The 14,327-nt window shown below is 40.6% G+C and overlaps 1 protein-coding gene across 6 annotated transcripts in view; it reads right to left on the reverse strand.

Annotated features, from left to right (window-relative positions):
• The window catches only part of PSME4 (proteasome activator subunit 4), a 114,113-nt gene that overhangs the window by 82,830 nt on the left and 16,956 nt on the right, over nucleotides 1–14,327 (reverse strand). For all 6 annotated transcript variants that reach the window (XM_017859043.1, XM_017859041.1, XM_017859040.1 and 3 more), the window contains exons 2-3: nucleotides 5,590–5,730; nucleotides 4,882–4,998 (exon numbers count right to left, since the gene is read on the reverse strand). In XM_017859043.1, the coding sequence (XP_017714532.1) occupies nucleotides 4,882–4,998; nucleotides 5,590–5,730 (258 nt within the window). The remainder of the gene's footprint in view (nucleotides 1–4,881; nucleotides 4,999–5,589; nucleotides 5,731–14,327) is intronic.

Genomic DNA, 14,327 nt, shown 5'->3' on the forward strand with positions numbered 1-14,327 from the left:
TGACTTTTCATTAAAATTACTTTTAAAAGTATACCTTTATGGTAAGTGTTAGTAAATTATAATAACCCTTACCACTCACATAAAAAGAGCATGCATAAATGTTTTAAATGACAATGAGCCTGATCAACTTGAAGTTGAACTAAGTATTTTTTAAATTTGCTTTCAAAAGATCAGTTTTTAAAGAAAGAACATTGTAGCACAGAAACAACTTTTGTGAGAAACACTATCCAAAACATTAATAAAATCTGGTAAAAAAAATTTTTTTTTTTGAGATGGGAGTCTGGCTCTGTCGCCCAGGCTGGAGTACAGTGGGATGATCTTAGCTCAACGCAGCCTCTGCCTCCCGGGTTCCAGCGATTCTCCCGCCTCAGCCTCCTGGGTAGCTGGATTACAGGCATGCGCCATCACACTAGGCTAATTTTTGTATTTTTAGTAGAGATGGGGTTTCACCATGTTGGCCAGGCTGGTCTTGAACTCCCGACCTCAGGTGATCCATCTACCACAGCCTCCCAAAGTGCTAGGATTACAGGCGTAAGCCACCATGCCCCGCCAAATTTTGCTAAAACTTTAAATTTCCAAATAAAAGAATATTTTTAAAAATAAATAGGATAGTCTTCAAATACATTAAAAAATAATTGTAAATACCATATTAATAACCATGGTTTACAACCATAAAATCTTTTAAATTTCAACACGTTTTAGGAGAAATTGTTCTCGTCATTTGATTATCATATTAAATTTTGTAGCTAGAGAAGATCATCCATGAGCTGCTGGTAGTAATTTAAACTCCTAAGTATGGCCACATGTGCCAAGAAACCCCAAACAGAGGTCTGGAAAATGTCATTTCCATGTGGTGAGTGTGGGGAGCTGAGGACAAAGGATTTAACTGTATCTTAAAGAGCACCAATTCAAACAGCTCTTTAATGACTCAGGAGAGAAACAAATGCCATAAACAAATGCCAGAAAAAGAAAATATCTCATAATTTCTCCAGAGGCAGATTAATATGAAAAAAATGAAAATATAATACTATATGATAACCTTAGAACAATACACATAAAAGAGAATAGATACTTTTAAAAATAAATTTTAAAAAGTAGTAAACAAGTTATGTAGGCCCAAGCTACTCATGATGCAAATATGAAAACCTTTACAACCACCCACAAAAACTAAATCAGTGGTAATAATACTAAATAAATTTATACACATAACAATTGAAATATGAATTGTTTGTGCCCATTTGTAAAAGCAGATCTATGCATAATTCTCCCACATTTTGTGAGGAGCAACACCATTAGTGTGTTGCCTATGATATAACTTGTAATATGCTAGTCAAAGTAAGTGTATGGGACATTGTTTTATAAAATAAAACCATGTCCATAAGATTCAAAAGCTTCATTTATAAAGTAAATAATAATTCTTATATTGCTAACAATTAGTTCACACTCATCTCCTTTCCAATTTTACTTCTTCTATTGCATAAAAAACATGACCAATTCTTTCTCCAGTAAAAGTAGACTGAGATGGGGATAAAGAGACTAAAAGGGTCTTTTGCCCTAGAGGCAAAAGACAGAGGAAAGCTAGAAGGAAGAAGTAAGGAAGAAAAGAAAAGAGGGAAACAAGGATACAAAAAGGGATGGAGAGAGGATGGAAAAGGTAAAGAGGAAGGGAAGAGAGGGAAGTTGATAATCTGTGCTTCAAACAATAGAACTAGCTTTTAAAATTATGTTGAAATACATGCCACCACCCTAAGCAGCGATTTCAATAAGGACAAAAACATAAGGCACATAAGTTTAAAATCTGAAAGACAGTTAACAAATGAAGCAATCTTTCACTTTTGATTATAAAAATAGCATTCTAAAAATAGTATGAACACATGTAGTCAGCCGACAAAACTGTTTCAAAATGTGGCAGAATATATCTAAGATGAAAAAACTCAAAATTGTCAGTGTAGGTAATAAGTATAGGTAGGTTATATGATTTATAGAGTTTATTTTAGAATAATTACAATTACAAAATGAAATGCTGAGTCTGTTAAGAGTTGGGAATCAGTGCCATGTTTCAGTCACAACGGGTCTTCAAAAGATCAAGAACAGTCATGATAAAACTTGTAAGGACAAGGATGATGTGACACTTTAGGAAGAGACACGGTAAACATCATCAATAAGCACTGACTGACCAATATTAATAGAAAATTTCCAGACAAACAGCTCTTATCATTGAAGACGAAAGCCATGGATATTTATTAATGACCACACAGGACTTTAAAAGCAGCATGTGCCTTTGCAAAGGTAGACCTTTAAGGCAGGAAAGTAGGATGCTTGGTTATAAAGCAGCGAAGAGGGCATACTAAAGAACAGGGTATCACTGAAGAAACTGCCTTATCTCCTCCTTTCATTTACAAAATACTTTCAGAAGCAGCCAAAATTATCAGCCAGAAAAATCTCAGAAGGATAACTGATCTGAACACAGTTCAAAGGTTCCTGAGATCTATGAAATAGTGAAGCCTGTCTATGGCCATAACACCCTGAATGTGCCCAATCTCATCTGAAATGGTGAAGCCAGTAAGAAATTCCCTGACCTCTCATTTAAAGAAGACTCAGTCAAACCAGTAGAGATCATGGTCCCTGTGGCAAAAATAACACCCAAAAGGAATCTTTACAAACAAAGCTTTTGTATTCAGTTTTGAGTTTTCTTAATAAATATTGGGGCTGAGTGTAGTGGCTCAAGCCTGTAATCATAGCACTTTGGGAGGCCAAGGCGGGAGGATCTCCTGAACCCAGGAGTTCAAGACTAACCTGGGCAATACAGTGAGACCCCGTCTCTACAAATAAAAAGTTTTAAAATTAGCCGGGCATGGTGGCACATGCCTGTGGTCCCAGCTTCTCAGGAGGCTGAGGCGGGAAGACTGCTTGAGCCCAGGAGGTCAAGGCTGTGGCGATGCAAGATCTTGCCACTGCACTCCAGCCTGAGCAACAGAGCAACCCTGAAAAAGGAAGAAAGGAAGGAATGGAGAGAGGAAGGGAGGGAGGGAGGGAAGAAAACATAACAAATACTGGTAAAAGCATACTTGCACAATGTACTACTCTATTTCATGAAAAAATTTGCATTTTTATGGTTGAAATAAGTTTCCTTGTTTTAACACATGAAACTTGCAAGAAATAAATGACTTCTAACCACTTTACTTGTCCCAAACTGTCCAAAAACCAATTAGGACCTAAGTTGACGATCATGTTTTACCTCTTCCATTTACACCATTTCACATTTGCCATCTGCACTTATTTTCAAAAAATTCTACGGTAAGGGACAAAGACTGTTGACCTAAGTAAAGGCTGAGGGCTAATCATAGATTAAATGAATTTAACAAGAAATAATGAAATAATGTAGACATGCCTAAGACTGAGAGAGAAAACCGCAGAAGTCTTTAAAGACTTAATTTATAAAAAAGAAAAAGGAAATTAATACAGGCATAGAGAATGGTGCTCTTCAAGAAATGAGTACACAGGCTGGGAGCGGTGGCTCAGGCCTGTAAACTCAGCGCTTTGGGAGGCCGAGGCAGGCGGATCACAAGGGCAGGAGATCGAGACCATCTTGGCTAACACGGTGAAACCCTGTCTCTACTAAAAATACAAAAAAATCAGCCGGGCGTGGTGGCAGACGCCTGTAGTCCCAGTTACTTGGGAGGCTGAGGCAGGAGAATGGCGTGAATGCAGGAGGCGGAGCTTGCAGTGAGCCGAGATCACGGCACTGCACCCCAGCCTGGGTGACTGAGCGAGACTCTGTTTCAAAGAATAAAAAATAAAAGAAAAAGAAAAAGAAACGAGTATATATCACAAATGACTCTAGACAATGAGAAAAAACAGCTGGCTATTACAAACTGAATAGGCGGCCAGGCACGGTGGCTCATGCCTGTAATCCCAGCACTTTGGGAGGCCGAGGCGGGCGGATCACGAGGTCAGGAGATTGAGACCATCCTGGCTAACACGGTCAAACCCTGTCTCTACTAAAAATACAAAAAAAATTAGCTGGGCGTGGTGGCAGGTGCCTGTAGTCTCAGCTGCTGGGCAGGCTGAGGTAGGAGAATGGCATGAACCCGGGAGGTAGAGCTTGCAGTGAACTGAGATCACGCCATTGCACTCCAGCCTGGGCATCAGAGCGAGACTCCGTCTGAAACAAACAAACAAAAAAACCACCAAAGAGGCCGGGCATGGTGGCTCATGCCGGTAATCCCAGGACTTTGGGAGGCCAAGACAGGCAGATCACCTGAGGTCAGGAGTTCGAGACCAGCCTGGCCAAAATGGCGAAACCCCATCTCTACTAAAAATACAAACATTAGCTGGGAATGGTGGTGCGCGCCTGTAATCCCAGCTGCTCCTGAGGTTGAGGCACGAGAATCACTTAAACCTGGGAGGCGGAGGTTGCAGTGAGCTGAGATCGTGCCACTGCACCCCAGCCTGAGCAACAGAGGGAGACCTTTCTCAGAAAAAAGAAGAATGATAAGCCAAACATGCTAAAACTGAGAAAATTTAAAGCTAGACTACAATTGAATAGAAATGATACCTGTCAGTCAAGTATGAAATCACTATTAACCAAAAAAAGGCAGATGCTATTTTATTATATAAACTCAGAATAAAATATAAAACCAAAAATTAGGTCTCCAAGAGGCAGGCTGTAGATGGAAGAAGTCAATGATCTGCAAGAGAGATGCAGCTTCAGATACAGTTTATAGAGGGCAATGAATTGCTTCAGGAGTCAAATTATATAGAAATATGCACATTAAAATATCTGCTTGTTTCTTTCAAACAACCCAATATTTTCAATCATGATCACCCCTAAAAGACCCCAAGTACTCCCAAATAAGTGCTTTAAATGGAAACACTTACTTAGGAAACCAATTTAATCCTAGGTGCTCTGTCTTGGAATATAATATTCTTTCTACCATGTCATAAAGTGGTCTCCAGGGTAACTCCAAATCATCTCTTGAAAGAAGTTCCTTTTTCCTAAAAAGTAAAATAAAACAAATACCTACGTATGCATATGTGCACAGATGTGTGTATACCACAAATACTACACAGGGACAGTTAAATATTGCTGCTCATCACAGTGGGTTTTGCTTTTCCCCAGCCACGGACACTCACTAGCAGAACATAAGAATGCTCCCAATTCTTGCTGCTGCTCAAACCTCAAAGAGTTGCAGATAAAAGAGGGCATTTAAATTTGTGTCACCATCACTGTAGATGAATTTCATGTTTTCCCACACTATGGAATATTTGTTTCCAGCATTGAGCTGGATGCTTCAGGGTAAGCAAAAGAATCTATAATATTTGTCTTGTCTTCTCGAGGGAGTTAACAACCTATAAAAGGGGAAGTTCAATGGGTGCTAGAGAAGAGACAACATCATGGAAGAGATGCAATTTTAACTAAAAAGTTAATTAACACATTTGATGAAACTAAAGATAATGTATTTTGCAATCATTTTCCAAATTGGCAATTTGAGACTTGGTCTTCTTACCAAAAGGACTTAGTCCTCATTCCCTAAAACCCTGAAGAAACAAACAAACCTTAACGGAAACCACTGGAAATAGACTTACTTTAACAAGTTGATCAAAAGGCGGGCAAATCCCTGCATCATGCTGATTTCCAGTTTTGGAATTGATACCAGCTCATACAATAACTTTATAAAAAGAACATGATCTTCTTTGCTAAATTTTCTCCCATAAAGTCGAATGTATCTGCAAGAGAAAAACAGATATACCCTTTAAAATAGGTATAATGATACACCCATGTTCAATGCAGCATTATCCACAGAAGCCAAGATGTAGATGCAACCTGAATGGCCACAGAAGGATGAATGGATAAGGAAAATAGGTATGATTATGTGATATAGATATAATGGTGGTCTATATGCTAATACAATGGATTGTCTTTTTTTTTTTTTTTTTTTTTTACACATTTCATGGAAAACTTTTTCTTGGTTTTCTGGATAGAGACGGGAATTTATTTGCCAGGAAGAATGATCCCATCCTACTTCAGCTAGAACCAGTGGATAAGGATGATTCAGTCTTAAAAAAGAAGGAAATCCAGGCATGAGCTACAACATGGACGAACCTTAAGTGAAATAAGCCAGTCACAAAAAACAAATATTGTGTAGGTATCTAAAGTAATCAAACTCATAGAAACAGAAAGTAGAATAGTTGCTGCCAGGGGTTGGGAGGAGGGGGAAATGGAGAGCTGTTATTCAATGGGTATAGTTTCAGTCACGTAAAATAAAAAATTGTACAACAACGTATATATGGTTAACAACACTGCATTGTACACTTAATTAAGATAAACTTGATATTTATTTTTAATGACAATTTTTTAAAACAGGTGTGGTAACAATTTCAAATGTCTTTGATGATTAAGTATTTTATATCTATTCTCACTGTTATGCAGTAAAGAATTATTCTGTACTTTAATCGAGAGATTACCAGGCCAGGAAAAGCAGCTCCGGCCTATAAGCCCAGCACTTTAAGAGGCTAAAGTGGAAGGATCGCTTGAACCCTGGACTTCAAGACCAGCCTGGGCAACATGGCAAAACCCAATCTCTACAACAAATACAAAATATTAGCCAGGCATGATGGTGTGTGCCTGTGGTCCCAGTTACTCAGGTCGGGGGAGGGCTGAGGTGGGAGGATCACTGGAGCCCAGGAAGTCAAGCAGGCAGTGAGCTGTGATGGCGCAACTGTGCTCCATCTAGCCTAGGCGACAGAGTGAGACCTTGTCTTCAAAAAAAAAAAAAAAAAGAGATTACCAAATAAGTATCTTAATAACCAATGGTAACTGAGTTATCATCAACATCTAATGACCAATTAAAACACTGCTCTCTTATTGTAAACAAGTTACATAACTTGTACTATTTGTTTCTAACAGTTAACTTATAATTACAATACCATGAGGTTACCACCAAAAATTAATATTTTATCCAAAATTACATTGTTAATTTCTAACTATAAACAATGTAATCAAAAGCATTAACTTTAAGCAAATTTAAATGGCCGGGCACGGTGGCTCATGCCTGTAATCCCAGCACTTTGGGAGGCCGAGGCGGGCAGACCACCTGAGGTCAGGAGTTCAAGACCAGCCTGACCAACACGGAGAAACCCTGTCTCTACTAAAAATACAAAATTAGCCTGGCATGGTGGCGCATGCCTGTAATCCCAGCTACTAGAGAAGCTGAGGCAGGAGAATCGCTTGAAGCTGGAAGGTGGAGGTTGCGGTGAGCTGAGATCACACCATTGCACTCCAGCCTGGGCAACAACAGCGAAACGCCATCTCAAAAAAAAAAAAAAGAAAGAAAAGAGAAAGGTGTCCCAAAACCCAAGAACAACAAATCAGAGTATATTTAATAATTCAGAAGTAAATGATCCGAACAAATTACTGTATAATTAAAATCATAAAACCCTTTGAGGAGGGTCATTTTATTATTAAATACATAAATCAATGGGAAAAAGAGCATTAGTATTCCTCATAAGATCTTTAACACTCCCCCAGTACCTAAGAGCAAATTAAACTTACATTTAACTTCTTTCCCCCCGCCAAGAGAGAGTCTTGCTCTGTCACCCAGGCTGGAGTGCAGTGGCTCAATCTCAGCTCACTGCAACCTCTGCCTCCTGGGTTCAAGCAGTTCTCCTGCCTCAGCCTCCCCAGTAGCTGGGATTACAGGCGCCCAGCACCACACTCGGCTAATTTTTCTATTTTTAGTAGAGACGGGGTTTCACCATGTTGGCCAGCCTGGTCTCAAGCTCCTGACCTTGTGATCTCCCCATCTCGGCCTCCCAGAGTGCTCGGATTACAGGCGAGCCATTGCGCCCGGCACTTACATTTAATTTCTAAAGTTAGGGCATCTAACTGCTTTTTTATCTTCCAGAAATTCTTCAAAATTCTTGGTTCACTAACTCGTTTTTATTTTTTCAAGCTGGTCTGAATTTATCCAGCTCTTTTCTGTCATTTCAAGGTATAATCCCATGATCTCACATTACTACTATGAGACCAGCAAGTATACAGGGAGGAGCAATGAGACCCGAGATCTTGTTTTGACTCTGCCAGTACAGGTTGCAAACCCTTAATCCGAAAATCCAAAACCCTCCAAAATCCAAAACTTTCTGAGCAACAACATGACACTCAAAGGAAATGCTCATGGAGTTTTCCAATTTCTGATTTTTTGATTTGAGATGCTCAATCGGTAAGAACATAATGCAGATATTACAAAACCTCAAAATATCCAAAATCCTAAACATTTCTGGTCCCAGAATTTCAAATAAGGGATATTCAACATAATTATCGTAAAAGTTTCTTAAACACCCTAAAATGGCAACGCACATAGATTAGTGAAGACAAAACATCCTACACCCAAAGATATTATTATTTTGGGCTGTTGAACAAGCATAATGATACAGCCTTCTGACGCCTCCCCCAATTTCACTCTAAATTTAGGAGCAAAAGCTGGAATCATTAAAATGTTATTTTAAATGAAAACAATCTCCCTAAAAACTGGCACACACTTTTAAGATAAAGATAGAAGACGTCAAAGAAAAATTCCCTACTTTCAGTGGCTGCTTCAGGCCTTGTCAAGATTCCAGATGCCAGCCAGGCACGGTGGCTCATGCCTGTAATCCCAGCACTTTGGGAGACCAAGGTGGGCAGATCACTTGAGGTTAGGAGTTCGAGATTGGCCTGGCCAATATGGTGACACTATGTCTCTACTACACGCCTGTAATCCCAGGACTTTGGGAGGCCGAGGCAGGCAGATCATGAGGTCAAGAGATGGAAACCATTCTAGTCAACATGATGAAACGCTCGTCTGTACTAAAAATACAAAAATTAGCTGGGCATGGTGGTGCACACCTGTAGTCCCAGCTACTTGGGAGGCTGAGGCAGGAGAATTGTTTGAACCCGGGAGGGGGAGGTTACAGTTGAGCCGAGATGATGCTAGAGTACTCCAGCCTGGGCAACAGAGCGAGACTCGGTCTCAAACAAACAAAAAGATTCCAGATGCCCCTGGAGTCATGCACTCATTCTCCCCTGTGGTTAGGATACTTCTGCAGAAAAACTAGAGAAACACTGTACTCTAAGCCAGCAGTCCCCAACCTTTTTGGTACCAGGGAGAATCTCATAAAGAGTGCACAAGCTAGATCCCTTGCACGGGCAGTTCACAATAGGGTTTGAGCTCCTATGAGAAGCTAACACCAAGGCTCATCTGACAGGAGGCAGACCTCAGGCGGTAATGCCCAATCGCCTGCCCACTGCTCACCTCCTGCTGTGTAGCCCAGTTCCCAACAGGCCACGGACCCATACCAGTCCCTGGGCTGGGCGTTGGGGGGCCCCTGCTCCAAGCCAGAGTAACACTGAAGTAACTCAGCTACAGCCCATTGTTTTCATTGCAGTAGACAGACAACTGTATGTTTAACATTAGTTAGGGACATAAAATTAACAAAGGTCAAATTTTAATACTATAAAAAGAGACCAACAGGGGGATTCCAGGAAAGCCTAGGACTGCTGGGAAAGATTTTGGAGGGACTCCTCAGAAAGCTTCTATTTCCCCCAGTTCCTCGCCAACCAGCAAGTGGTCCTTATCTCAGCATTTATCAAAATGTGGTGCAAGAGATTTGTTTTAAAAGGGCACAAAAGTTCTAACCATAAAAAGAAAATTAATAAATCGGTCTTTATATTCTAGTCACAATAAGACACCATTAAAAGTAAAAAGCCCAGAAATCTGAAATACATATATTTGACAAAGAAGTCATCTCCAAATTACGTAAAGAACTACTACAAACTAATAAGAAAAAGACATAATGCAATTAAAAATGGGAAAAAAGGCTGGGCATAGTACACCTGTAATTCCAGTACTGTGGGAGGCCAAGGCGGGAGGATCAATTGAGCTCAGGAGTTCAAGACCAACCTGAGCAACATGGTGAAACCCCATGTCTATTTAAAAAAAAAAAGAAGAACGATGCAGGGTAACTTTTAAAATGCATTATTCTTGGGATCCAAAAATCCTAGGAATATTAAATCTCAGTAAAGCTGTTTGTCTTTTTTTTTTTTTTTAAGGTGATTGAAAAATAAATTCCTGGAGTGCTAGAGTAAAGACTACCAACCTTCATTTCTTAGACTACTCTGGTTTGACTTTCCTGTACACTTAAGTTCAAAAACCCTACTTTAGACTATATCTACAGATGGTCCATTCCCTCCTTCCAGTTAATTTTCACATTAGTTTTAGGACTAACGATTACTATTAGGTGCCCCAAAATATCTGAAAACCCTGGTAAATAGTCATGATTGATACAGAATATATCTTTCAACCATCCAGAATATATGGATGACAAGTCATTTTATTCCATCCTCCCACAGGGGAAGAAAAAAAAAAGAGTACAAGGTAACACAATAGCATTTCCAGCTGCATCCTCCTCATGGCCCTACAGTGTATTAATCAAATGATTTAATTTTTAATCATAAGACAGTGGGCCAGGTGCCATGGCTCACACCTGAAATCCCAGCATTTTGGAAGGCAGAAGCAGGAGAATCACTTGAACGCAGGAGTTCAAGACCAACCTGGGCAACATAGTGAGACCCCCATCTCTACTATACATATTTAAAAATTTAATAATAACAAATTAATAAAAATCCTACATCTAGCAATATTATCTTGAATAAATAATTTAGGCCAGGTGCAGTGGCTCACACCTGTAATCCCAGCACTCTGGGAGGCTGAGGCAGGCAGATCACTTGAGGTCAGGAGTTCAAGATCAGCCTGGCCAACATGGCAAAACCCCTGACTCTTCTAAAAAATACAAAAATTAGCTGGGCGTAGTGGCAGGCATCTGTACTCCCAGCTACTCGGGAGGCTGAGGCAGAAGAATCAGTTGAACCCCAGAGGCGGAGGTTGCAGTGAGCCAAGATCGCGCCACTGCACTCCAGCCTAGGTAACAGAGTGACCTGTCTCAAAAAATAATAATAGTAATTCAGAATATCAAAGTCAAAATGCCAAAATAGGCCAGGCATTGCGGCTCACGCCTATAATCCTAGCACTTTGGGCAGTTGAGGAGAAGGAAAGATCACTTGAGGACAAGAATTCAAGACTAACCTAGGTAACACAGGGAGACCCCGTCTCTATAAAAAAATCACCAGGCGTGATGGCACATGCCTGTAGTCCCAGCTACTTGGGAGGCTGAACCACGAGGAGAATCTGAGTCTGGGAGGTTGAGGCTGCAGCGAGCCATGATCTTGCTACTGCATTTCAGCTTAGGTAACAGAGCAAGACCCTGACTCTCCAAAAATAAAAAAAAATTTAAAAAGCCAAATGCACATATATAATTTTCAAAATTTCCTGAAAAATATCTAAAAGTCTAGTATGAGAATGGCTTGTTAAAGTGTGGCTTATTCCTTTAGACTAAGCTTGTCCAACCCGTGGCCCAGGGTTGTTTTGAATGTGGCCCAACACAAATTCATTAACTTTCTTACAACATTTAGGTTTTTTTGCAATTTTTTAAGCTCATCAGCTATCATTAGCATTAGTGTATTTCATGTGTGGTCCAAGACAATTCTTCCAGTGTGACCCAGGGAGGCCAAAAGATTAGACACCTGTGTTTTAGACTACAATGCAGTCATTTAAAAATCATGTTTTCAAATAACCTTTAGTAGAATATGCAATGGAGTATTTTTAAAGCAAGGCTCAAAACAATATGATATAACTAAATAAAAATACATAATCATTCAAGGAAAAAGAAATAAAGCAGGCCAGGCACGGTGGCTCATGCCTGCAATCCAAGCACTTTGGGAGGCCACGGCAGGCAGATTACTTGAGTCCAGGAGTTTGAGACTAGCCTGAGCAACACTGCGAGACCTCGTGCCTACAAAATATACAAAAATTAGCTGTGCGTGGTAGCGCATGTCTGTAGTCCCAGCTACTCAGGAGGCTGAGGTGGGAAGATTGGTGGGGCCTGGGAAGCGAAGGTTGCAATGTGCCAAGATGGTGCCACTGTACTCCAACCTATGCAACAGTGAGACCTTAGTCTCAAAAAAAAAGAAAAAAGTAAATACCATAAAGTATCTCTGGAAGCCAGGTGCAGTGGCTCACGCCTATAGTCCCAGCAGTCTGAGAGGCTGAGACAGGCAGATGGCTTGAGCCCAGGGGATCAAGACCAGCCTGGGCAACATGGCAAAACCGCATCTCTCCACAAAGTTAAAAATTAAAAAAAAAAAGAAAGAAAGAAAGAAAACAAAACCTACCTCTTGGTGGTAAAACTGAGTGATTTTTGTGTTTTTCAAAACACATTTTCAGTTTTTTCACTTCTCTAAAGTAAACAGGCTGGGCACAGTGGCTTGGGCCTGCAATCCCAGCACTTTAGGAGGCCAAAGCAGGAGGATCACCTCAGGTCAGGAGTTTGAGACCAGCCTCGCCAACATGATGAAACCCCGTCTCTACTAAAAATACAAAAAATTAGCCGGGCATGGTGGCTTGTGCCTATAATCCCAGCTACTCAGGTGGCTGAGGCAGGAGAATCGCTTGAACCCGGGAGGAGGAGGTTGTAGCAAGCCAAGATCACACCCTTGCACTGCAGCCTCGGCGACAAGAGTGACGCTGTCTCAAATAATAGTAGTAATAATAATAATAATGTCAAAAATAAACAGGAATTCTTATTCTCCATATTTTTTGAGACGGAGTCTCTCTGTCGCCCAGGGTGGAGTGCAGTGGCGCGATCTCAGCTCACAGCAACCTCCGCCTCCCAGGTTCAAGCGATTCTCCTGCCTCAGTCTCCCAAGTAGCTGGGATTACAGGCGCCCGCCATGATGCCGGGCTAATAGGAATTATTTTTATAATGAGAATTAACAATGAAAAAATTAGTATCAAACTTCTAAAGTAAAATACAATGCTTAAAATCAGATAATCAATATTTCTGCATTTCTGTGTATTATCTTAATTTAAATGTCCCTTATCAAAGACTACTTAAAGTCATAAGAGTCAACTTGAATAGGTTTCTCACCAACCAAAATGAAAAGGGTGAAAATGAAAATGAAAAAAATCAAGGTAATTGCAATGGATATGTTTAAATCCATTGAGTTCATGAAAAATATCAAAACAAAACCTCACAGACCACATCTTTAAGGAATGCCAGGGAACCAAGTCATTAATTTAAAAACTGGTAAATGAAGGGGAACAATTAAGCTTTACCCTGCCACTCCTACAGGCACTCAGGATAAACAACATTTCATGAGGAAAAGTTCTTTAGAGCAGCGGTCCCTAACGTTTTGGGCACTGGGGACCGGTTTTGTGGAAAACAATTTTTCCACAGATGGTGGGGGTAGTTTCGGGATGATCTGAGGGCATTACATTTATTGTGCACTTTATTTCTATCATTATTAAATTGTAACACATAATGAAATAATTACACAACTCATCATAATGTAGAATCAGTGGGATCCCTGAGCTTATTTTCCTGCAACTTAGATAGTCCCATCAGGGGGTGATGGGAGACAGTGACAGATCATCAGGCACAAGATTCTCACAAAGGGTGCGCAACCTAGATCCCTCTCGTGCCCAGTTCACAACAGGGATTGTGCTCCTAAGACAATCTAATGCCACCACTGATCTGAAAGGAGGTAGAGCTCAGGTGGTAATGTGAGCAATGGGGAGGGGCTGTAAATTCGGCTCAGCACGGTTCCTAACAGGTCACAGCAGATAACAGTCCGTGGCCTGGGAGATGGAGACCCCTGCTTTAGAGATTCTCACCAAATAAGCAGAGCGAAATGTTTAAGTATCACCATTTTGGAATCCCTAACGATGTAAAATGGCTACTAATGTCACTGAAGAAGTAAGACATCAAGCATCTCCTGATAACAGTATATAATACCACCTATTGCACAGTCTTGAGAAAGAAAGCAAAACTTTATGTGCTGAATAACGGTAACAAAATATTGTGTGAGACAAATATGAAAATTTTGAGCTTACAAAAATTATGTTCCCTTTTCAGTCCCCTGTGGAACACATATAAAAACTTGTTGGCCAGGAGCAGTGGCTCATGCCTATAATCCCAGCACTTTGGAAGGCCAAGGCGGGCGGATCACTTGAGGTCAGGAGTTCGAGACCAGCCTGACCAACATGGAGAAACCTTGTCTCTACTAAAAATACAAAAATTAACTGGGCTTGGTGGCAGATGCCTATAATCCCAGTTATTCAGGAGGCCGAGCCAGGAGAAGTGCATGAACCCGGGAGGCGGAGACTGCAGTGAGGCAAGATGGTGCCACTGCATTCCAGCCTGGGCAACAGAGAGAGACTCCATCTTTAAAAAAA

This window comes from Rhinopithecus bieti, unplaced genomic scaffold (assembly GCF_001698545.2).
Source record: "Rhinopithecus bieti isolate Rb0 unplaced genomic scaffold, ASM169854v2 scaffold_47995, whole genome shotgun sequence".
Lineage (NCBI taxonomy): Eukaryota > Metazoa > Chordata > Mammalia > Primates > Cercopithecidae > Rhinopithecus > Rhinopithecus bieti.